The 24,003-nt window shown below is 55.3% G+C and overlaps 1 protein-coding gene across 1 annotated transcript in view; it reads left to right on the forward strand.

Annotated features, from left to right (window-relative positions):
* The first annotated feature begins 240 nt into the window (after positions 1 to 240).
* The window catches only part of GALNT9 (polypeptide N-acetylgalactosaminyltransferase 9), a 90,845-nt gene continuing 67,082 nt past the window's right edge, over positions 241 to 24,003 (forward strand). Inside the window, exon 1 of the mRNA XM_022597937.3 lies at positions 241 to 481. Within this exon, the coding sequence (XP_022453645.1) occupies positions 241 to 481 (241 nt within the window). The remainder of the gene's footprint in view (positions 482 to 24,003) is intronic.

The following is a 24,003-nucleotide window of genomic DNA, read 5'->3' on the forward strand; positions in this document are numbered from 1 at the left end:
GCCCCTGCGCGTGGGGAACCCGGGAGGCGGAGGGGCGTGCTGAGCCGGCGCGGGCGGTGCTGAAGGGACAGCTCCCGGGGACAGGCGACAGAGCGCGCAGCGGGTCCGCAGCCCCCAGCCCGCGGCAAGCCGGGCTGGCTCATGGTCCCCGAAGCAGCGGGCCAGACGGAGGCTCCTGCGGCCGCCGGGCCCACGGGGATGCCCCGCGGGTGAGGCAGCCCCCAGCTTCCAGCCGCGTTCATGGCGGTGGCCAGGAAGATCAAAACTTTGCTGACGGTCAACATCCTGGTGTTCGTGGGCATCATCCTCTTCTCGGTGTACTGCCGCCTGCAGGACCGCTCAGAGGGGCCGGTGCAGATCGTGCGCAGCGCCGACCGCCGGGTGCGCAGCCGGCACGCCACGGTGGGCGCGCTGGCGGAGCGCGAGGCCATCCTGCAACGCCTCGACCACCTGGAGGAGGTGGTCTACACCCAGCTGAACGGTGAGCCGAGCCAGCGCCCCGCTCGGGACAGAGGCGCTGGGCAGGGGGGAAGCGTCCCCGTGCTTGGGACGCTGCACTGCGCCCGACCGCTAAAACCTCCGAGGACCCCAGGGGCCCGATGGCCAACCAGGGCTGGGGTCGAACTCCTGTTTCTTGGCAGGGAATTAGGCAGGAGACCAAAGGCGATGAAGGCTCCGTGTGGCAGAGGGCACTGGCCTGCTTGGCCACACACGCATTCACTCGCCCAGTGGACCCTTGCGTACCGTCCCCCCTCCCCCCAGCACACATGAGGGGAATCCGCCTTGTCCCCCGAGGGGATGTGAAAGAACTTCTAGAGGTTGTAGGGCCTGCGTTAAGAGCAGGCGGTGCCCAGGACAAGAGCTGTGATGCCCTGGGAGATGTGGCGCATCGGGGCTTAGCCAGGACTCACTCCCCTCCCTCGGGGAGGAAGTGCAGAGAGGTGGGGTGGTGGCACTGCCCTTCAGAGGTGTCCTTTAAATGTTGGTGGAGAAAGGTACCCCCGGCCACTGGGCCCGTTCAGCCCCCTGTCCTGGGGATGCTCGGGGCTCACTCCACAAAGAGTCGTGGGCCACGTCTGAGGCCGTGAGCCTGTGGCTCGTGGATGAAGAGACTCCAGTGCCTAGCAGGGGCTTGGCAGGTGTTAAGTTACCCAGATGGACCCTGGAGTCCTTGGAAGCTTCTACAGGAAGCCCAGCTCCTGGAGGTGGGCGCCTTGTTTCATCCCAAGCAGGTGTGGGTCACCCTGAGAGTCAGAGTGGGAGTCAAGGAGGGTGAGGGGAAGGGGGGGAGTACTTTTCCACTTGGGGATGCAGCGGAGCAGAAGAAAGCGACTGCTCCCCCGTCGGTTCACTCGGTGCCGAGGTACAAGGAGGAAGGAGGAAAGTTAGTGCCTACCTCACTCGTGGGCCCTCTGCCCTGTGCTGTTCTGGTTTCTGCATCAGTGGACCCAGCAACGCCCCTCAGGCAGCGTCAGCAACAGGCTCTGGCAGGAGCTATCTGGGAGTCAGCTTGCACAGGCAGGGCCTGTTCTGCATGGCGCCCGCCCGATGTGAGGGTCATCTCAGGACTTTCTTCTGGAGGCCCAGCCGGCCTCGGAGCAGCGGCTCTGAACCTGAGGCTTGGTGACACCCGGAACGCAGGAGTTGTCCGCAGCCGTGCCCACCTGCTCGGGGAAGGCAGAGCATCCTCTGGCTTCCCAAGCACCTTCTCACCACCCGCGAACTCCTGGTTTTTCTCTGGAGGTACTTTTGGTGGGCTCCGTGGCTTTTCTGATCTCTCCTGCTCAGCTGAAGCCACGAGGGGAGAAAAGTTTGGTTCAACTGCCATTTGACCATTCTGGCAGTGATTCATCTCTGGGAAGGCGGCGTGCCCCAGTAATAGCACACAGCTTTATTGAAGTATACTTGCCAGGGTGTTATGGTCTGTTTTATGGGGAAACCAGAGGATTATATAAAAACACTGGCAGTGTGTCGGGTTGTCACATCATGACGGCCAGCTCAGCACCGAGAGCCGTTCTCCCCACCCTTCAGGGTGAGAAGGGACCAGGATTCTTGGAGGCAGAAAAAGCCAAGACCTTCGACCGACTTTCCCGACACTGATGGGAGATGATGAAGGGTTTCGGGAAAGTGGAGTGTTATCCCCAGGCCCACCCCAGCCTCTCCCTCTCCTGTCTCCCGGCTTCTCCCTCCTTCCTCTCTCCCTTCCCCTCGCTTCCCTCTTCCCCCTCCTCCCACCCTTTCTCCTTTCTTCTTTTTAAAATCTTTCCTCCTCTTCCCTTCAGCAAGTCTCTTCCTCGTCATCAATGTCCCTCTCTCCTTCTCCTTTCTTTTTTTCTTTTTTTTTTTGCAGTACGCGGGCCTCTCACTGTTGTGGCCTCTCCCATTGCGGAGCACAGGCTCCGGACGCGCAGGCTCAGCGGCCATGGCTCACGGGCCCAGCCGCTCCGTGGCACGTGGGATCTTCCCGGACCAGGGCACGAACCCACGTCCCCTGCATTGGCAGGCGGACTCCCAACCACTGCGCCACCAGGGAAGCCCTCCTTCTCCTTTCTTTACCCACCCCTTCCTCCAACTCTTCTGTCCCTCTGTCCACTCCCCCCAACCCCACTCTCTTTGATGAATCCGTCTTGCATCCCTCTCTTAGGCCATGTGCCTAGCATAGCATCTTACCCAGGGGTCATTCAGTATTTGTTCCTGGAAATGACAAGAGAGCCCCAATCTAACACTCAGCCCAGGTCGGTCCCTAAGGATAGGACAGTGCAGGAGTGGGGCTGACCTTTGTTCACAAGAAGCTGTGTGAAAGCAGCGCTCACCCCTTCAAACTGGCACCGGTTCCCGTGTTAAAGGGTGTTGAAGCACGGCAAAGAGAATGCTTCCTGGAAGAGGCGAGCCGCTGCCCTTTGCACTAGTGTCTGTTGTGTTTTAGATCCAAGAAATATGAAATGGATTCCTGGAGTTTCTACTCGACACTAATTCAGCTGAGTTTAGAAAGGAGAGGGAGAAACCCAAACAAAATTGATTAATTGCTTATATTTCCTTTGCTTTGACTGCTTTCTAGAAATACCTCTCCTGGCTTGAAGGAGCTGGTGGGAAGGAAAGGCTGTCCCCGGGAGCAGGGCCCAGAGGCAGGGTATTCTCCCCAGCTCTCCCCACACCCTTTCTTTAGCCGGTCCAGTGACCTTTACTTGAGATGTCTTGTTGACCTCAGCAAAGACTTATTAAGTAGTGTGTGTAGATTCAAATTCACAGGACCCGGGGGAAAATATTCTTTAAGGAAATGCAGTGTAGTCACATCCTGTATGTACACGAGAGTTTGCTTCTAAATTCAGTGCTCAAGGCAAGAAAAAATGTTTATAGACAAAAATCATCCTTCTGAATATCTTAAATTGCACATAAAATACAGCATCCCTGGTTCCGTTGCCTGCAACTGGCACAGCGAGTCTTTCGAAAGTGGAATTGGAGAACCTCTAAACTCAGTGAGAAGGGAAAGAGAGTCCCATTCAGTTGATTGTATGTTCAAGCCCTTCTGCCTTCTTATGACCCCTTAGGAGCAGAGGCTGAATTCAAGCTGGGGATGGGATGGGAGGGTTTCCATTTGGGTTGGTTGGTTGGTTTTTAAAATTCAGACACATGTGCGTTAATTCCCTCTAACCAGACCCACCCCAGCCCAAGTGCTTTACAGTCAGAGGTCAAAGCCATTACAGTCAGAAGTCAACGCCATGGGCCCATTGTACAGATGGAAAAGCTGAGGGCCAGTGAGACAGCAGGACTTGCCCCAGGTTGTTTAGAAAGTTAGTGATGGCAGCTGCTAAAAGCATACTCGCTTCAGAATGATCTACATTTCTGCACTTATTAAAAGTTCAAGTTAAAATAACAGAAGGTCCAGTTGTGGTCTACCAGGCAATGGCCTTGGACATCTCAGGTGCAGGCCCCCTCCCGCCAGCCCTGCCAACGTCACTCCCCTCCACTGGGAACAGGTACTTGCTGGCCCTGCTGTCTCTCAAACTAGAGACATTCACATAAGACTGGTACTGTTTCACCAGATTTGTGCACAACACCTGCTCTGCCATTCATCTCAGGGTGGGAATTTGCGTCTGTTTTACTCACAGCTCTAGATGCCAAGGGTTAGGGAGGCGCCCTGCGTATAGTTTGTGCCTTATAAACATCTGTTGGCTGAGCGAGTGAGCGGCTCTTTCTCTAAACAATTGTTTTGTTTAGAATAAATTTATTTTAAAAGGCAAATCACCACTGTACCCATAAGCAGGAGGGGACTACGTGAATGAACGCAATGAAAACAAAATCATGCCCTTTAATTCCACCGTGATGCAGCTGTCACCAGAGGCTCTGAGCCGGAAGCCTGCCCTCTCTTTGTTAAAAGGGAGATTCTCGAGTATGGGGGATATATTGGCATGAGACCAAGACTTTCTCCTTGAAGAAATCGGGAGATCGAGGCAGACTTTAAAAGGGGATAAGTCGCATGGCGCGAGTCAATGCTGTTTAACACCGTGTTCATCTTCTGCCAACAATCCTATCCTGTGTGCCGGTCCTGCCAGGGTTCCGACCTCACACTTTGGGAAGCCCGGGTCTGCATCAGAGCAGCAGAGGGGATGGTACGGGGGCTGCGGGCATGGAGGAAGGGGGTGGGAAGAGTGGGGAGCTGGGCTGTCATGTTGCCAAGGGGCGTGTGTCCCCGAGGCTGCCTCCGCTGCGGCGGGGCCCAGGTTTCAGATCGGGAAGCTGAAATCCTACCAAGAGTCTGAACACCGTGAGTTTTAATAATCGAAGCCTGTAGGAGCTGTGGCTGGGAGGCCCCCGGGGGAAGGTGAGAAGCAGAAGGGTGGAGAGAAGGCATTTCCCTTGGACTCTCGGGCCACAGAGGGAGCAAGTGTCTCCTCGTGCAGCCGTCTTCCCATGCTGTGGTTCTTGCTTCGGCAGTAGGCAGATGCCACAGCTGAGAAGCTGAATCTGGGGAGGCGTCCAAGGTTTCCCCACCTGCGACGGGGATTCAGACGTCACACGAGAGCACAAGCCACATGAGGACAGCAAGTGCCTCAAACTGTGGCACTGGGAGGATGCCTCGTCAGTACCGTTTACGCGACACACCTGGGTGGAGCCTGCAGGAGAGCGCCGTGGAGAAGGGGCTGGGTGGGAGTCTGAGAAGTGCATGGAAGGTTCTTGAGGCCGGAGGGGGGCTGGCCGCGTCACTGGACCACCCCTTGCCTCCGTGGCACTCCTGTACCAGCCCGCCCACCCCTGAGAGCCGACTTCTCAGGAGGGGTTTCCGAGCCCCTTCTGTGCATGAGTAGCTCCATTTTGAAGACCACATTCCACCTGTAGGGCATGTACATTTCATCACAAAGCTTCCCCTGTTCATTGTGAGTTTTAATTCCAGGAGTAGCTCCCCGCTGGTTCCGGGGCCTTTCCAGCTTGAGTTCATCCATCTCCATCCTCCCTCAATCTGCTTTACGAGCTAAAATGTCCTGCATTGCCCATCCCAACAGTCAAAGCCACCGTGGCTGAAAGAACAGCTGCAGTCTGTTTGGGATTTAATCACGGGTCCTGGCAGGTCTTGCTTCAAAGTGGCAGCATTTAACTGGTTGGCCCTTCCCCCCGCTCCGGGTCATTAATTGAGTGGCCTTATCCCCCTGCATCCGTCTCACATCTCCCCCACTGTTGTTGATTTACTACAGAAAGTGAGAAAATACTTGGTGCTCCCAACTGGAGCCCAGGCTTCACACAGCCTCGGCCAGCGGGGTGTTTGACAAGAATCACCTTTTCCCTTCTCCTCCGCTGGAGCTGCCTGCAATTACATTTCACTCACCCTGAGAAGACTAAGAGCGCGTTGGTTTTGCTTTTTTTCCTCTTCTTTGCCTGTGATCCTCTGCCTGCTGGTCTGGCTCTGACCCCAACTGACCACTGGTGAGTCAGAACAACCGAGGCCACTTCCGGTCACAGAGGTTAGCGCTGTGCAGACCTGGGCCTTGGCATTTTCAGGGGACGAGAGGCAGGGATGCTTCACCCTGAGATAAACACCCCTCACGTAATTCCCTTGGGAGGAGCGGACCTCACCTGGGCTGGCTCTATCCGCAGACTTCTGTCTGCAGATCTAGTGGGCCGGCGCTTCTAGGAATAATTCATGCAGGCGGTGATCCCCGCCTCGGGAGTGTGCCGGGGCTAAGTGATTGCATTTACAATTCAGCTCAGCAATCTGCATATTTCAAAGTTTCGGCACCGTATTCTGAAAGGACAGCTTATCCTTCATTGGCTGGAAACTCGACAAAAAAAAGTCTCTATCCATTTCCATATCCGATGTCCCACTGAGGACATTCCCAGATGGGATCCAGGTCTTGGAACAGTTTGGTCAGCTTCTCTGTTCTGCTCTCAAAAAGCACAGGTACCCTTGAAGGGAGGTTGGCCAGGTGTCAAAGGAGGGAGGGGTAAGGCCGATTCATGGCGAGAGGGGTCCTCGGAAACTCCCCTGCAGGCGGAAGCTCTCCCTCTCTGGAATGATGGAAAATCTCCTTTATCCGTGTGTTTTTCACTCCTCACGTGTTCCTGATGCCGAGTCAGGAGTGACTGAGGCACGGGTTCCTGCCTCTCGGGGCTGACGTCCCAGCGGGGACGGTAGTGGTGGGATTTGGACCCCGGCACGCTGGCGCCAGGGTCCCTGCCCTGGACCGCCCCCCTGGGGATGGACTGGGAGACATCAGCCTGGTCAGCTCGGTGGTGAGGGCTTATGCCTCCGGCTAGAGCGAAAAGGACTGCTTGTACTTTTAACAGGATACAGTCCAGTCAAAGCCAGCTCTGGGCGCAGCCTGCATCTGAAACCCAGCAAGCCTCGATTTCATTTCAGAGAAAGAAAGTAACAGAAAGTGCCTGGGTTATGCAAGGGACTATTTTCACACTATGTGAGCAGACTGTGGAAAATGTGTTAATATTCCATGTGCTTGAGCTCTTAGCAGTGGACGCAGGGAAGGAGAAAAGCTTACCTTCCTTGGTGGAGCAGAGCTTTGCAGCTAAAATGTGGCTGCAGAGCCAGACCACCTGGGTAAGCAGCCCTGCTCCCTGCAGCCTTGGGCAGCTTCCTTCACAGCCTTGCTCTCAGTTTCTTCACCTGTAAAATGGGATGAAATACTGATTATCTCCCTGTATCACTGTGAGAAGTAAGTGAGGGAAGCATGTGAGCTCTTGGGCGATGCCTGGCGCGTGGGTCTCGCTCAGCTGACTTGGCTGAGAGCTCCAGCTCTCTTTTCCGCTTGTCCACAGTCCCCTGACCTTCCCTCCACCGACTCCGCCAGCCCTGTGGGTCCCTTTCTGATGCAGCCCCACCCCTGCAGAAAAACGCATGGCCCCCAGGCATCCACAGGAAGCTGGGGAGTGGGGATCAGGGAGGTGGTTTCATCCAGTTCACACTTTGTTCACAGAACCAACGCTGGCTGCTTGCAGAGCACAGGACGGGGTGCCCAGAGCTCAGAGCCTGGGCGCCTTCCTCTGAGAGTTTACAGCCCGGTAGCGGGGAGGCAGCTGCCTGGCATTCTCTGTTCTCTAAGGCAGTGAGTGTGAGTGACAAGAAAGCACGGTGCTGACGGGCTGTGTTGAAGGTCAGGAGGGCTTCCTGGAAGGAGAGGAGTTTGAAGCTGCACACTGGAGTTGGAGAGATGACCCAAACCCCAACTGGGAGACCGTGGCAGGTCAGTTCCCCTCGCTGAGCCACGGTTTTCCCATCTGTGAAATGGGGAGGGTGATCATCCTTCCATGAAAGGATTTCTTTTTTTTTTTTTTTTTTTTTTTTGCGGTGCGCGGGCCTCTCACTGCTGTGGCCTCTCCGGTCGCGGAGCACAGGCTCCAGACGCGCAGGCTCAGTGGCCATGGCTCACGGCCCCAGCCGCTCCACGGCACGTGGGATCTTCCCGGACCAGGGCATGAACCCGCATCCCCTGCCTCGGCAGGCGGACTCTCAACAACTGCGCCACCAGGGAAGCCCCATGAAAGGATTTTGAGGCGACTAGACAAGATGATGCATGTGAAAGTGCCTGACACATAATAGGTCCTCAGAAATGTGAGCAAAGACAATGGAAGGAAAAGAATTGAAATGAGGCAGAATTTGGACAGATGGCTAGCATGATGCCTGACACATAATAGTTTCTCAATAAATGTTCACTGGATGGATGGATGGATTTATGGTTGGAGGGAGGGAGGGAGGGAGGGAGGGAGGATGTTTGAGTGGACAGGGGAATGGGTGGGGAGGTGGATGGATTATGGATGAATGAATATGGGAGGAGACCCCATAGAGGGTGCAAAGCCAAGCAGTGAGGAAGCGGGACAGGCATCTGGAATGGCTGGAGGAGGACAGAGACCCAGGAAGGTGGGGGCCCCGCGCACCCTTGTGGAGATGAACAGCTGGCCTGGCGCAGGTGTGAGGAAGACAGCCTCGTATCCGGCGTGGTCCTGGTGTAAGGGCGGCCCCACCCTGTGGCACAGTCAAAGAGCGCTGGGCACTGCCTGGGGCTGCAGGAAGCCCTTGCTGCCCCCGCGAACAGGGCTGTGAGGCACGTGCTCCCTCCCGGGCTGCAGATGTCAGAGCAGACTCCTGGCAGCTGGGAGCGAGTGTGTCCAGAGAGCTACCCAGAGAAAATTCACGTGGCTCTGAGACCCGCGGAAGTCAACTGCTAAGCTCTAGGCCTTCACCTCCTCGCCTCCAAGGTCCCTCCGCTGCTGGAAGGGCTGGCATCTCTGTTCCTGACCTGGTGGCCTGTGGGGTCAGAAGGACCCAAGAAGCAGGGACCTGCTGATCCTCAGTCAGCGCCACTTAGGGCAGGTGTCTTCACGCTGCACCCCACCTCCCTCCGGAAAGGCAGCTCTTCTGGGCCCAGGACTCTTCCCCCGACCTGGGGCCCTGCGGCTGGAGTGGCCTCTGGGAATTAGAGGGAACCCCCTCGGGCCGGTGGGTACCACAGGTCCCCAGCCCTCTTCCTGGTCTCACTTCATCCCAGCGCTAGCGAGGAGCCAGGAGGCCACAGAGCTGTGTTCGGTGAACTTGGAGCCATCGAGGGCAATTCTGAGGGTGGGTCGGGGACAGCCACTGCCGGTCTGATCTGTCCTGACTCGGCAGCCAGCCCGGCTCGCAGCGGATCTGCAGATTGGAGCCTGCAGACCATCCCCGAGCAGGAGCTGGTCTGCCTACTGCAGCCTCGCCCAGCCCTCCGTTCCCGCCTCAGCCCGCACCACGTAACTGTGGTCGCCGTACCTGCCCACGTCTGGCTGCACCTGCGCCACTCTGCCCTCGGGTCTTCTCGAAGGCACTTGACGGTGGGCCCATGACTCTCCTGTCTTGGTGGGAGTGGCTGGGATGCTAAACGTGGGGGAGAGAAACCCAAACGGCGGGGAAATGCGAATGGCCCCTGTGTCAGGAGACATTCGAGGACAAACAACACAAGCGCCCGTCGTCCTGGGTGTCACGCGCGCCACCTCGTTCAGCCCCACAGCAGCCCTGGGATGGGGGCTCTGCCCCCTTCACCCCGAGGGGGGCACACGAAGGCTGAGCGTCTCGCCTGAAGTTAGGACGCGGGTGAAGGTGGGGTTTGAATCTTGGTGGCTTCGCTCCAGCCTCCAACTCAAACACATTCCAGCTTTATTTAGGGGGGAGGGGGTGGGGTCAGACCAGGAGCAAAATGAGACGCCGGACTCGGCCCCCGCCTGGCTCTGGGTCCTGGAGAGCCCGGCGCCACAGCTGTCCAGGGGCTCAGGTCTGAGGGGACGTGAGTGGCTGATACACATTTAGAGAAGCCCTTGAGTTGAGACTTCCTAGTTGATGCCAGAGCGGATTAAGGCTTTTGGGGTTGTTGGGAAGGACTGAGTGTATTTTGCATGAGAGAAGGATATGAATTTGGGGGGCCAGTGGTGGAATGCAATGGACTAAATGTCTGTGTTCCCCAAATTCCTATGTTGGAGCCCTAATCCCAGTGGGCTGGTGTCAGGAGGTGGGGCCTCTGGGATGTGGTTAGGGGGAGGTGAGGTCATAAGCGTGGCCCCCATGATGGGATTAGTGGCCTCGTAAGAAGAGGAGGTCGGGGATCTCATTCTCTCTGCGTGCACACACCGAGGAAGGGACCCCTGAGGGCGTAGCAGGGAGGCCGCCATCTGCAAGGCAGGGAGAGGGTTCTCATCAGGAACCAAACTGCTATCTTGATCTGGACTTCCAGCCTCCAGAACCGTGAGAAATAGATGTCTGCTGTTAGGCCCCCTGTCAGTGGTGTTGTCACGAAGGCCAAGCTGACTGAGCTGGGGGTACCACGCCGTGGGGCGCTCTGCATCTTCAGAGTCAGTGTGAGCTCTTACGCTCGTCCATCATTCTTTGTCTGGAGGGACACTCTCTCCAGACGGAGCATGGGGGCAACACCCCTGGCTCCAGTTCCGTTTCCTTCGGTGGGCGCCCTGCAGTGGCCCCTTCATTCATGCATATGTGCCTTCATGCATTCATTCATAAGCACCTACTATGCACAAGGTCCTGGGGCTCTAGCCTGAGTAAGGCGGGCAGCCCCTGCCCCAGGATGTCAGCAGCTAGGCCCAGGGTGGGGCCAGGCCCTCTGTACCTGTCCAGTGGGGCTAGGGGCACAGAGCCAGGCTCACTCTCTGGGCTGCCCAGACTCTCGGCTCCCTGGGGACCTGAGTGTGGGCTCTGAGGTCTCCTCCTGCCTGTGACCCCCAGAGCAGGGCTGGCCTACGGGACAAGCATTTCCCGGGAGATTCTGCCGTCGGGACCGGAGCCCGATGCGGTGGGCGTGGGGAAGTTCGGGCCCCAGCCACCCTGACATCCTTGGGCAGCTTCGCTCAGAGCCAGGTCACCACTGAAGGGACAGGACGCCCAAATGTCCCCCGTACCCACTCCCCAGCAGTGATCAGGCCCAAATTTGGGGCACGTTGGCCCAAGAGCTGGCCGAGGGACATTCCACTGCCCATGTGCTTTACAAAGTGAAGGAGCTAGGAAGCGCATTTCGCCAGATGTTTCCAGTCATCCCTTATCTCCCAGGCTTTGGCCCCATAAATATTCATATTAGTTGAACATGAGTATTATGTATGAAGATTTATCAAATACCATATTAGTCTCAGTGAGAATATATTTTACAGGTATTGCCACGTCCTGCAAAATATTCATGGCTTCATAGTTTCAGAAGGGCAGTCTGTCTTCCCACTATTGACAATATGTTATTGGTTTGGGTCCCCAGGGAATCTTAAAAGACCTGTCTGTAATGAAATTAGCCGTTGTGTTTGGAGAGAGTGGCTAAAACTGAAGCTGGGAGGGACGTTATCTTCGAAGGCGAACCAGGGGCTCTCGCTTTAATCTCCTCTTTGTAATCATCAAAATTAATAATCAGGCACATTAAATCAGCCTAAGTTCTCATATGGGAAGAAAAGAGGGAAGCCGGGGCCACCGTTGCCACCCCTCATCCCCCCAACCCCAAGGTCACGGGCACTGGAAGGACACCACCTAGAGCCCGGCAGGTGACGGGCAGGTGACGGGCAGGTGACGGGGGATTTCTCCACTGCGCACTGTGGAGTCCCGCTTGCTGGGTGATGTTAGGAGAGGGGACTGAGGGCCTCTTTGATCCGAGGGCAGCGTGAGGACCCACAACCCGGCAGTGCCCGTCTGAAGCCTGTCTCTGTTCTCTCGAGTGTCCTGGTGTGTTTGCTGCGTGCTGGTCATCGTCAGGAAACACGGAGTTGTGGCCTCATTGGAGGCCTGGACGGGCAGGATCTGTATCTGCGCCGTTCCCCAGGCCTCCCAGAGGCTGTATGCCCCACACGGGGGTCCGTCTGGCCCTCTGACTTCCTTCCCCCTGTGCCCCCAAGTCCACAGAGTTCAGAACATCCTCCGGGGAAAAAGCAAGTCCTGGATTCATCTCCCAGATCTCCAGTGTTCTTCACGCTCATCCCAGTAATTTCTTCCCGTCTTGTCAGATACTTAGTGCTTTTTCACGATTGATTTTGTTACTTTGTTTTAAATCTTAGTGGTTTTAGGGCGGTGGGTCAGTCCGACTGGCCTGTCCTGTCCCTATGGGGACCCTGCTGACGGAGTCCCCTTCTCTAGGCCGCCAGCAGCCGTGTGTCCCCAGGGGTGTCCCAACACCGAGGCCGTACCTCACGGGCCTGTCCAACCCGGTTCCCAAAGGTGTCTTCATTCTGCTTCTTCCTCTCAGATTATCTTGTGACCGGCAGCCTCTCCATTTGGGCTGTTCCCTCTCTCAGAATATTGGCTTAAGTCACTATGACAGATGGAAATCGGTGATTCAAAGAGAAGCTGGAAGCTTGAAAGCCACGCTTCCTTCCAAGTTGAAAAATTGCAGTCGCCCACATAGCCCAGGTTTCTGTGCTGGAAGGAGTGGGTTGGCCAAGTGTGAAATGACTCTTCTCGGGAGAGGATGTTCCGGGGGGTGGTCCTCGGGAGCTGGCGGCTCCATCCACGTCCCAGGAAGGCTCTCAGCTCAGGGTGGGCAGCCAAGTCCTCCTTGGGTGGGAGGCCACTGGCTGGGGGAGGCGGCTTGGCCTTTCTTGTTGCAGTGTCCTCTTATTCCTAACTTGAACCGCCTTGCCTCTCTGGGTGAAGAATTCAGAGTCCTGACGAAACCCCAGCTGACATGACCTAGCTGCACTGTGCTTTGTTTTTCTTGTGAACATGACATCCCGAGGCTGGTAGATGTCCTCGAGAGCCCAACCCCATTTGAATTGCAGCTCCCCCCTTCCTCTCGTGTGGCATTCCACCTCATGGTCACACGACGGCTGCTCCAGCCCCAGACATTGAGTCCTAGTTCCAGGTAGGAGAAAGGGGGAAGGGCTGTAGATAAAAGGCAAAAACCAAAAACAAACCCCACATATACCAGCTGAGTCTCTGCGCCTTTTAGACACGTTTCCCAGAAATTCCACCCAGCGAATGCCATTTAAATTTTATTGACCAGATTTTGGTCACATGCCACTCCTAGCTGCAAGGTCAGCCCAGGGAGGCGAGCCTTTTAGCTGAATGCATTTCTCTCCAAGACAAATTGAGGTTCTACTAATAGAAAGGATGGAGAGAATAGATGCTGGCCAAGCAACCACAGGGTGTGCAGCTGGCCCTTGTCACCCTCCTACCCACCCCTCCCTCTCCCCCTCCCCCTCCTCCTTCCCTCTCCTATGAGCTTCCTGGGGCCGCTATAACAAATGACTGCAAACAGGGTAGTTTTAAACAACAGGAATTTCTTCTTTCACAGTCCTGGAGGCCGGAAGTGTGAAATCAAAGTGTTGGCAGGCTGATCCCTCCTGGAGGCTCTGAGGACGTCTGTTCCAGGCCTCTGCCCAGCTTCTCGTGCCCCCGGCAATCCTCGGCAGTCCTTGGCTTGTAGACGCCTAATTCCAATCTCTCTCTCCCTCATCATGTGGCTTCTCCTTCTGTAAGTGTCTCTCTAAATTGTAAGGACGCAGGTTGTTGCATTTAAGACCCACCCTCATCCCGATGATTTCATCCAAAGTCCTTACCTTAGTTACATCTGCAAAGACCCTTTTTCCAAATAAGGCTACTTTCACAGGTTCCTTCTGGACAACGCCTTTGGGGCCACCATTCAACCCAGCACCCCTCTCCATCCATCTAAACCAGGGGCACAACCTCTCGACCTCCAGGGCACCGTGCAAAACCTGCAGGGAGGGCGAGAGAGCAGAGGCCCTGCCTGGGGCGGGGGTGGAGCTCTCGGCTGCAGCCCATCGCTGCCCTGTGGAGAAGCAGGCCCGTGCGGCCAGCATGCCAGATCCTTCCAGAAAGCTGGAGTCAGGCTTCCACGTGAAACCTGATTTCCAAGAGCACCACGTGGGGAAAACACCAGGACCCACAGCAGCACCTCTGGGGCTTCATCCCCGCTCTAGCCCCGCTGGTTCCTCCTGTTGGCTGGTCCTCTGCAGGGTCCGGACCGTCCGCATTAGCTGAGGGTCAGCGCCCGAGGGTCCCGAGGCGTGTCCAGCTGCCGGGCACCTCAGAACCCAGGCACCTGTACTCTAGCCGGCTGCCCTGAGGTTCTGAGGTGCCCAGCAGCTGGAGAATCCCCGGGCCAGGGCTCATCTCCAGAGCACCTGGACTCCTGGGCCAGTGTACCCGGGCGCCTGGACTCCACGCCTGGCCCTGCCTCCACCAGCTCATGTGGCCCCTCAGCAGACGCCTTCCGCCTCTCCACCCCCCAAACCTCCGGGTCTGACAATCTGTGCTCCCGCCATCCCTGGGGCACCACGGCTCACGTGTGCTGACGGCAGATGAAAGGGTTTCGACTGCCCAGCCCAGGGCTACTGGCAAGGGCTGGTGAGAGCAGACCATCCCAAGACCCCAGCTCTGGGGGCCTCCCCACCTTGGCGGGCAGGTCTCCAGCAAGCGCTCTGCCTGGTCCCCTGCCACATCCTGGGGACATCAGGGCCGCAGGGCAGAGGAGCGAGAGAGGAGCCGCCCAGGACATTAGCTTCCCCTGCTGTTGCAGCAGCTTTGTCTGTCGAGTTCATTTCCTGGAGCTGCGGTGACAACTCACGTGCTGGGGACTTAACACCGCGCAGATTTGTTCTCTCACAGTTCCGGAGGTCAGGAGCCCAAAATGGGTTTCCCTGGGCTACGGTCGGGGTGTGGGCAGAGCCACGCTCTCCGAAGGCTCCAGGGGAGGATCCTTCCCGCCTTCGCTGCCCGCTGAGTCTCCACGTCACAGGGCTCCCTCTCTGTCTCTGTCAAACCTCCCCCAACCCTCTCCATTCAGGGACACTTGTGATGGCGTTTAGGGCCCTCCTGGGTAACCCATCTCTGCCCATCTCAGGGGTCTTAACTTAATCCCACCTGCAAAGTCCCGTTTACCATTTAAGGCAATGTGTCCACAGGTTCTGGGGATTAGAACCCGCTATCTTTGAGAGCTATTAGCCCACCACACCGGTCTTGGCTAACTAACAGATAGAGACCCTATTTGCTACTTAACTTATGAGATTTTTTTCCAAAATATGAATGAGTTGCTGATATGCAGAGAGATGAATCTGTACTGCTGCTTCCTCTCGAAAGTCTAGAAGATCTGATGTCTTTGGACCTGTTAGATCTGGAGCAGTAGTCCCTGCAGGTGGGATGTGTGCACCCACTCACCACAGTCCCCACCCCTCCCTATTGCCCTATGACACATGCCGAACGACAGTCCCTATTTATCATGAAATGCCATCGTCACTTTTCTCAGGGCACAACAAGAGAAAGCATCCAGGAAACGGGCTCCAAATTCCTCCCCTCAGCTCCTGAGTCGTCTCCTCAGTTGCACCTTCCTGCTGTCCTGCCTTCCAACCCAGAGTCAGTCCCCTGCCCCCCGCGTGAATAGGGTCTCCCACCCGCGCTCGGATAGAGATATCTCCTCGCCACTGCGTCTTCCAAATTATCTCTTGTAATTAGAAAAGTGTGCTCCCTCAGGTCGTGGGAAAGGAACTTCAAATGATTATTCCATAAAAGCAGAATTGCTGTGGGCGATCGGCGGTCTTTCACATAAGTGCACGATCCCTGCCAGTTACCGCAGAGATGATGAATTTGAGACGGTTCACCCAGGCCCTCAAACGGAAGACACTTTACCTCTGGAAAGTCAAATTGTTGCCTCTGAAGCCAAATGCGTTTCACCAGAGGTGTCCCCTCGGGCTCTGGGCCAGAGCAGCAGAGCAGAGAATGTTCTGGAAGCAGTGGGCACCCCGATGGGCACTCCATCAGTAGGAGCATGCTGGGACTTTGGATTTGGAAAGGGTCTTGAGTTGTGCCTGCCCCTCGGAGCCTTGCTTTCCACCCGACCTTGACGACTTGCTTCCTACAGCTCGGGACCCACCTCTGCCCCCTCCGCCTGGGCTCCCAGCTATCTGGGCCCCTGGGAGAGCCACCCACCCACCAGGCCTCTGTGCTGGGGCCTCAGGCCCTGTTCTGCCTTGGCCAACTCAGCTCCTGTTTACCTGGGCTGGGCTGGAGTGCACCTGAGTGGGCCACCCACCCGGGCTGGGATGGAGAACACCTGAACGGGCAGCCTCCCTTTGTGGAGACCAAGACGGCCCTCAAAGCCCTTATTCTTGGTGCTCAAGACATCAGAGGAGGGGGCTGTGTCTCCTGCTTATTAATCTTCCTGGGGCACATGCCCACCGTTGGCCAGTGTCCAGGGGATGAAGTGTCTCATTGGAACCCTGTGGCGGAGAAGGCAGGCCACATGGGTGACAGCCATGGAGAGGGCCGGTTCCTGAAAGAACCAGAGAGGGTCTGCTGAGGTCGGGGGGAGAGAGAGGGAGGGAAGGCACTGGGTCACCCATGCCCACAGGCCACCTTGCCCGCAGGGAGCCTTCATCCCCTCCCACCTGGACGCCACCGCCAGACCGTCAGACTCAGCACAGGCCCCTCTGAGCCCCCTCCACCCGATGGTTAGTGTTCCTGGCCCTTCCGTGGGCCCCTTTCCTGCAGGTTCAGAAAGCTCCCCAGAGGCTCCAGGAGGCCGTGTCTGAACCCCCAACCCCAGGCTGCGGGGGCAGCTGCCCTGTGTCTTCCCGTGAGCGTGGCTGACCTCAGCACACTGGCCCACGATTGCGTTTGTGTGACTGTCTCCTGCCCGGACAGTGAGCCCCTTGAGGGCAGGCATTGTGCCTGTTCCCCCGGGAACCTACGCACAGCACCTGGCACGGATCCTGGCATTTGAGATGCTTCATATATTTTTAATGAATGGTTGAAGGAATAAATGGTACAGCCACAAGATGAGATTTTATGTTCGCAGTCATAAAAAGTTACGCTTACGCAGAATTTTTGTGACATAAGAAAATGCTTAGGACGTAGTGATAAGAGCAGAATGCAGACTTGTATATGCATCATGTGTATTTATTAAACTTAGTTGAAACTATTATAGACAATCTTATAGAAATAATCTAGAGCACTGAAATACCGGTATTGGTTTTCCCTGTGGAGTGAGACCCTGGGTAGTCCTGTGGGCGTGTGTGTGTGTGTGTGTGTGTGGCTTCAGAATTTTCTGCAATAAGTATTTATGATCTTTTCAATCAGAAGAAATGCACTTTCTAATTAGAGAAGTAAGAACATATATTGCTGGCAACAATATAAAACAAATCTAAACTTTCTGGAAAGTGATTTGGCACCAAGATCCACAAAAATATTTTATCCTTGACCCAGTAGTTCAATATCTGAAATAAGGAAACAAACCTAAATGCATAAAATAAATAAATAAGTAAATGTACAAGCACATAGGAACTGTTAAGTAAATGTTTAAATATCGTGGTGCTTTAAAAGGTGATTATTAATTATAATTATTACCGAGTCACATATAAGAGCGTAGGAGACACTGACAATAACTTTAAGTGGCAGCGAAAGCAGGATGCAGAATTGCCCCTTGGTGCCCCCCCCGGCCCCTCCCCAAGGGCAATGCAGAAGCGGGGAGCCAGTGGGCGCCAGGGAAGTCTGGGTTGTCCGATTCCCACTGAGCTGGAGAAGCTCCCTGAATGCCAGTTGGCAGCTCATCTTTTGGGAGAGATGTGAGGCCCCTGTGGGTGTGCAGAGGGGCTCCATAGGTCTCCCGACCAGGGCTTGTGTTCAGTCTGGATGCTGTGACGTGGCTGCATCTGTTATCCACCGTCACCTGGTCGGGCCCCGTGCCATGCTGACTGTGGGTGTTCCCAGCACCATCCCTGCCTCTAACCTTGACTGGCATTTCCCCCCCTACCCACAGAGGGAGCCCCTTACCTGCCTGGAGGGGAAGTGTGCGACCAGGAGCACCGTGGACCAGCAGGTGCTGGGAGAGCCTCCTGTGGCTCACCTGTAGTGTGGGCCTGAAGCTCACCCCCGCGCCCCCACCTGCCTGGGCAAAATGGAAGCCAGGTGTATTTCACTAAAATGCTACCATGAGGATGCATCCTTCCTGCCCAGGGTGTAGTGCAGGACCTTCCTTTCATGAGATGGTAGTAATAGTGACAAGTAATTGTAATTAAAATGTCCTTGATGTCAAAGTGAAAAGCTGGTGACCTTTCTGAGTCCCCTCTAAGAAGCTTCTTTGAGATGCTTTGAAGTTTACAGCACGTGGCTAAGAGGCTGGGCTCGCCACCTCCTGGCTCTGTGGCCATGGCGAGCCTCGGTGGTCTCCTCCGAGAAGTGGGGAGATGAAGGCGCCTGGCATAGAAGGGTCCGTGGGGAGTAATGGAAGCAGGTGTGGGCAGTGCCTGGCATGGGCGGGCCAGTGCGGCGAACGTCGGCTCTGACCTCCAGTCCCAGAACTGCGTTGAGGATGCTGGCTTTGTTTCTTTTGTCAGAAAAGCTGTCCGACAGAAGTTTCCGAGCTAATGAATGCAAATTTCCCATTGTTCTCAAAATCATGGCTATTCAAGGACGAAATGACAAGTTTGCTGCACCCTCCACTGGAGGAGGAGGTGGAGGGTTTCAAACAGGAAAAACAACCCCTCTGCTCCTGTTAAGGAAGCCGGTGCCTCTGGAATCTGCACCCACATCCGCGCAGGTCAGCCTGACGATGGCCTGAGCGTCCATCGGATGTGAGGGATGCTGCACCTTGGCACGTGCAGTTCTCAGGATCCACTGGCTGCAGGTCACATCCCAGTGGGCGGTGTGAGTGGTGGGTCTGTGTGTTCGTTTCCTGGGGCCACCCTAACAAAGCACCACAAGCGGGTGGCTGAAACAAGAGTCATTCGTTCCCTCACGGTTCTGGAGGCCAGAAACCTTGCAGCCAACGTGTGTGCAGGGCCACGCTCCCTCTGGAGGCTCCAGGGGAGGGTCCTTCCTGCCTCTTCCAGCTCCTGGTGGCCCCAGGTGTCCTGCGCTCGTGGCCACATCACTCCCAACACCGCCTCTGTGGTCTCATGGCCATCTTCTCTGTGTGTGTCTGTGTCCAAAATTCCTTCTTCTTTTAAGGGGCTCAAGTCATTGGGTTAGAACCCACTCCAATTCAGGATGCCCTCATTGTAATTGACTACATCTGCAAAGGCCTATATCCAAATAAGTTTGCACCCATGGGACCCAAGCGTCAGGGCTTGGGCGTATCTCTGGGGGCCACAGTTCAACCCAGAACCGTCTGGAGAATCTGGTTTCTTGCTCTTTCAGGGGCCCTCGCACCGAGGCTGGCTAATTGGAGCGGGAGCCCCAAGAGGCAGGGCAGGAACGAGGGCACTTTGCTGCCTCCCCACACCCCCACCCCCAGCCCTCCGGCCCCAGCCCCGCCCCTGCCCCACCCCGGCCCCGGCCCCGCCCCACCCCCGGCCCCACCTCCGGCGCCCCCCCTGGCCCCAGCCCCGCTCCCCCGGCCCACCCCAGCCCCAAACCCGCCCCAGGCCCCATCCCGGCCCCACCCCCGGCCCCACCCCCTGCGGGCTGCTTGGTGATGCCAGGAGCTGAGAGATGTGAGGACAAAAGCCCAGTTGCAGGCGTGGCTCCAGCAGGCCTTGGCAGGCCCTACCTGGCCATCGGTTTAGTGGGCCTCAGACCCTGCAGTAACGGCCGAGCCATCTTTAATCTTGACAATTTTCTTCTCTCTCCGTTTGCCCTCATTTCCCGGGGGTACCAATCAATCCCGCCTCTTAGAAGGAATTCTTTGGGAGAAGAGATGTGAGTCAACGCTGGGACACGAGAAAAAAGGTGGGATGAGAGCTCCGGGAACCCTGCGGGGAAGCACCGATGTGCGCGACTTTTCCTTGAAAACGAAACGAGATCCGTGGGTTCTCAATCAGGCGAGCGGTTACATGTCTTTACTGCTCTGGAGACTGCGACGGGGGCTATCAGAGACCCGCGGCGGGCAGCTCTGACCCCTTGCCTCCCCGCAAGGGTGCTCTGGGGGGCCAGCCTCTGAGAGCCGCTGCAGCCTCCTCTGGGTCGGCCATCTCCACAGAGCCAAGAGGGCCCAGGGTGAGGCCCAGAAGGTGCCGACCCAGGATCCTCCCCTTGCTTCCAGCCCCACTGGAGCCCAAAGGCCGGGTGTGCACCATGTTCTCGCCTGCAGTGCGTCTTGTACTCGTGGCGGGGTGAAAGGCGGTGAGCGCCTGTTCCACGGCAGAGGTCCTCCGAGTGGGGTCCCCAGCCGGCAGCATCATGCCCTGGGAGCTTCTCAGAGGTGCCAGTTCTCCGGCCCACCCCGGACCTGCGGAATCAGATGCTCCGGGTGGGCGCCTGCATTCTGTGTCCTCCAGGGGTCGCTGCCCACGTTTGAGAACAGCCATCTAAGGGCAGCTGTTGCTCCGCGGAGCCCCCGCCTCCAGGGCCCAGCAGGAGAGTGTCTCAGGGGTACAGCCCCTTGGGGTTGGCGTGCTGGCTCCCTGCCCACCCTCTCTGTCCGTCGGACGCAGTCATTCATTCTCCATCCACTCTCCCAGCTCACGTCCCTCCGGGCTCTGTGGCTGCTGGGAGATCAGCAATGAAGAGCACGGACAAGGCTCCCGGGGCTTTGGTTCCAGCGATGGCCAGTGTCCAGCTGGTCCCACCAGCACGTCCGCAGCGGTGTTTTGTGGTCATTTGCGGACGTGGGCACCTGGCAAATGGCTGATTCAAGAAGCAAAGTCGTGGAGGGCTTTGAGGGATGGGGACCCTGAAGGCGAGCGTCTCCTTGAATCTTGCACCCCAGGCACCTCACTCTAGTCCCAGCTCTTCCGTGAGGAATGTCTGCAAGAGGAAACTGGACCCTGTCTCACGAGGCAGGTGATTCGGAAGCTCCTGGGAGAGTCAGCCGCACACAACAGTGAAGTGCCTTCCCTTGGTGCCACATCGCCTGCGCACAGATGCAGGTTCTGGTGCTTGCAAACTGTGTGACCTTGAGCAGGTCACTGGACCTCTCTGTGCCTCAGTTAACTCATCTGCAAAATGGGGTGAATTATAGCCCTACCTCACAGGGGTGTTGTGGGGAATGAATGTGCTGGTATCTAAAGGACACATGCTAGCTACTTTTAGCATTCTTATACGTTCATCTTAAAAAGCTGTACGGAAAGTCAAGTTGCAAACCTAAAGCAAACCAAAATATGCATACTTCGGGGAAATTAACAGAGTATCACAAAAGCAATCAATACTGCCTTGACATTTGGAAATTCTTCACTAAGTGCACGGGTTGAGTTAGTGATAGAATTCCACTTCAGTCCTCATGGGCCCTCATTGCTTGTCTCCACAGTGAATAATATTAACATAATCACAGTGTGGCAAATGTGGACTCCTCTCTCGTTTTGGAATCAACCCATGGACAAATCTGTGGAAAGCCCAGTCGCAGTTACAGAGCAAAATGTAGATGTTACAAATGATCTTTGACACCATAAAAGGGATGGCGCAGCTAAGCGGGAGACGCAAAGGAAGTATGTTAATGTCTTTTCTTTTTCTTTTGCGATTCAACATTTTATTTATTTATATTGTGGTAAGAACACTGAACATGAGATATGACCTCTTAACACATTTTTAAGTGCACAATACAGGATTGTTAACCAGGCACGGTGTTGTACAGCAGAGCTCTAAGTTTATTCAGAGGTGTGTGTGTGTGTGTATCCCTGGAACAAATATATATAACTGAAACTTTATACCCATTGAACAGCAATCCCAGGAGTATGTTAATTTCTCCTGTAACCTGGTAAGGAGTCCATAGACAGCAGCTAAAGTTGATACTTCCAGAAATAGAGCCTTAAGTGTTCCTTTTAAGGTCACAAAAGTAACCACCAGAACAGCTAAAAATAATAACATAGCTAAGAAAAATCAAGGGAGGCAGGAGCGGGATGTAGGCGGTAGGGGAAATGGACTAAATCCTCATCTTTCATGCCAGGAAGTCAAGGGAAATAGTCTCTGGCTGACAAAAACTAGACCCATAAAATTACTCTGCGTGTCCACAGTGGGCAAAATGGGAAGGCCTAAAACCAGAAAAAGTCATTTCCTTTGGAGAGAGGGAGAGAGCACAGGAAGCGCTAGCTCTTCATTTTATAGCTTTTTCTGGGTGGTTTGAATTTCTCAACATGTGCATATTTTCCTATCGTAAGCGGAACCTGGCGTGATGGTCTCAGCCACGCTGCCGGGGCCCGGCTGCAGCAGGCGGTCCCACCCGGGGCAACCCCTGCCCTCTGGCCACCTGAACGCACTCTGAGGCTGGGCTGCCACGAGCAGTGAGACTCTCTCTTCAGGTTTGGAAGCACATTTGCCTGTGGGAGACGTCTATTTACAAACCTTTCAAAGAAACTGCAAGTACAGTACAGACGTTTAAAAACAGCATGATTATACATATATATATATATATATATATATATATATATATATATATATATAGCAGTATTAAGATAAGTGATTTGTGTCATGTGATTTTTCAATTTTACATCCAGTGAGTATCCTTCAGTCCTACATAGATACCAACGCTACATTTGTCATTTACAATGGAGTATTCCCAGGACTTCCCTGGGGGTCCAGTGGTTAAGACTCTGTGCTCCCAATGCAGGGGCGCGGGTTTGATCCCTGGTCTGGGAACTGGGGGAGGGGGGTGGTCCCTGGAGCCTGCGGCCTTGGCTCTGGTGATCAGAGGAGCCCCCGGCTGTGTGGAGGATGGAGGTCGGCTCCCCCCCCCCCGCCCTCGCTGGGAACCGCTAAAAGACAAACTGAGGCATATTGCAAATTTTAAGATTATATTGGACATGGGAACTCCCTGGTGGTCCAGAGGTTAGGTCTCCAGGCTTCCACTGCAGGCGGGCGTGGGTTTGGTCCCTGATTGGGATCCCGCATGCGCACTGCCAGCCAAAAAACAAACAAAAAGGATTATATTTGGACAAAAATTGATTAGAATGGGGCAACCTAGAACTGGAAGTGCTTAGGAGCGCCCCACCCATAGCAGCTGGAGAAAGTATAGATTAAGCGCTGAAGCAAAGCAAAAGTGATCGTTAACTGGTATGGCTTAAAGCCCAGCTGTGAGTGGTTGGCTGTGATTGGCTGAGATTGGCTGTGTGTGGTTAGCTCTGTGTGATTGGCTGTGTGTGGGTGTCTGTGATTGGCTGTGTGTGATTGGCTGTGATTCTCTGTGTGTGATTGGCTGTGTGTGGTTGGGTTTCCATTTCGTAGCCTTGAGGCATTCACAGGCTGAGGTTTGGGTTTGTTTGCATATAGGCCGTGTATTAGATCCCCCAGCCAAGTGGCCTCCTTGTTTAACTAATTTAAAAACCTAAGGAGGGAGAGGGTGTCACAAAAGAAGATCCTGGTACCCAGTGTGGGGCAGCGTATGACATCAATGTTAGATATTTCCCTGAGTTTATACTTCTAGTGGCCTGAGCTAGGACCAGAGACTTCTCTGTGGAAGATAATAACTGCATCTCTGGGATGGGAATTCATCCCAACTCTTTCTGGCTTAAACTTCTGCTCCCCGGACCTCACTCCCAAAACCAAGATGCCCCAGACTCATCCATCCCAGAGAGAGCAAGGGGTGTTGTCGTTGCTAGATTGGCACTGCTCTGGTCCCTGGCATCAGGGGGATGGTGTCTCCTCTCCTGGCACAAGTGACCAAACAGAACATTCCAGAAAACACTCCCTTGGCCTGGCCTGACCTTCTCAGGCACCCACACATGCACACACACCCTGGTCATCCCGGGAGGGCTCCTTTTCAGCCAATGCCACCTTCCACCCCGGTGGCCCCTGCTCTCGCTGCTGTCACCATAGAGTAGCTTCCTCTGTTCTTCCAATTTTGTAAATAGAGTCGTACATGTGTTTTCCTCTGTGTCTTTGGAGGCTTCTCGCTCAACATAATGCTTTTGAGACTCATCCAGATTGTTGCATATTTGGTAGTTCCTTTGTTTTTATCCCAAAGTAGCGTTCCATTGTGTGGATGTACAATTAGTTTAAATTATGAAGACCAACAACTTCAAGGATTGGTGAGCACGTGGGGCAGCTGCTTTGCATTTTTTAAGTTAATTTATTTTTATTTTATATTTTTAAAAAACCCATGGGAGTTCCCTGGTGGTCCAGTGGCTAAGACTCCTTGCTCCCAATGCAGGGGGCCCGGGTTCAATCCC

The sequence above is a fragment of the Delphinapterus leucas genome, chromosome 14 (assembly GCF_059928025.1).
Source record: "Delphinapterus leucas isolate spDelLeu-1000000601 "Yukka" chromosome 14, BTC_Dleu_Yukka2, whole genome shotgun sequence".
Classification (NCBI taxonomy): Eukaryota; Metazoa; Chordata; class Mammalia; order Artiodactyla; family Monodontidae; genus Delphinapterus; species Delphinapterus leucas.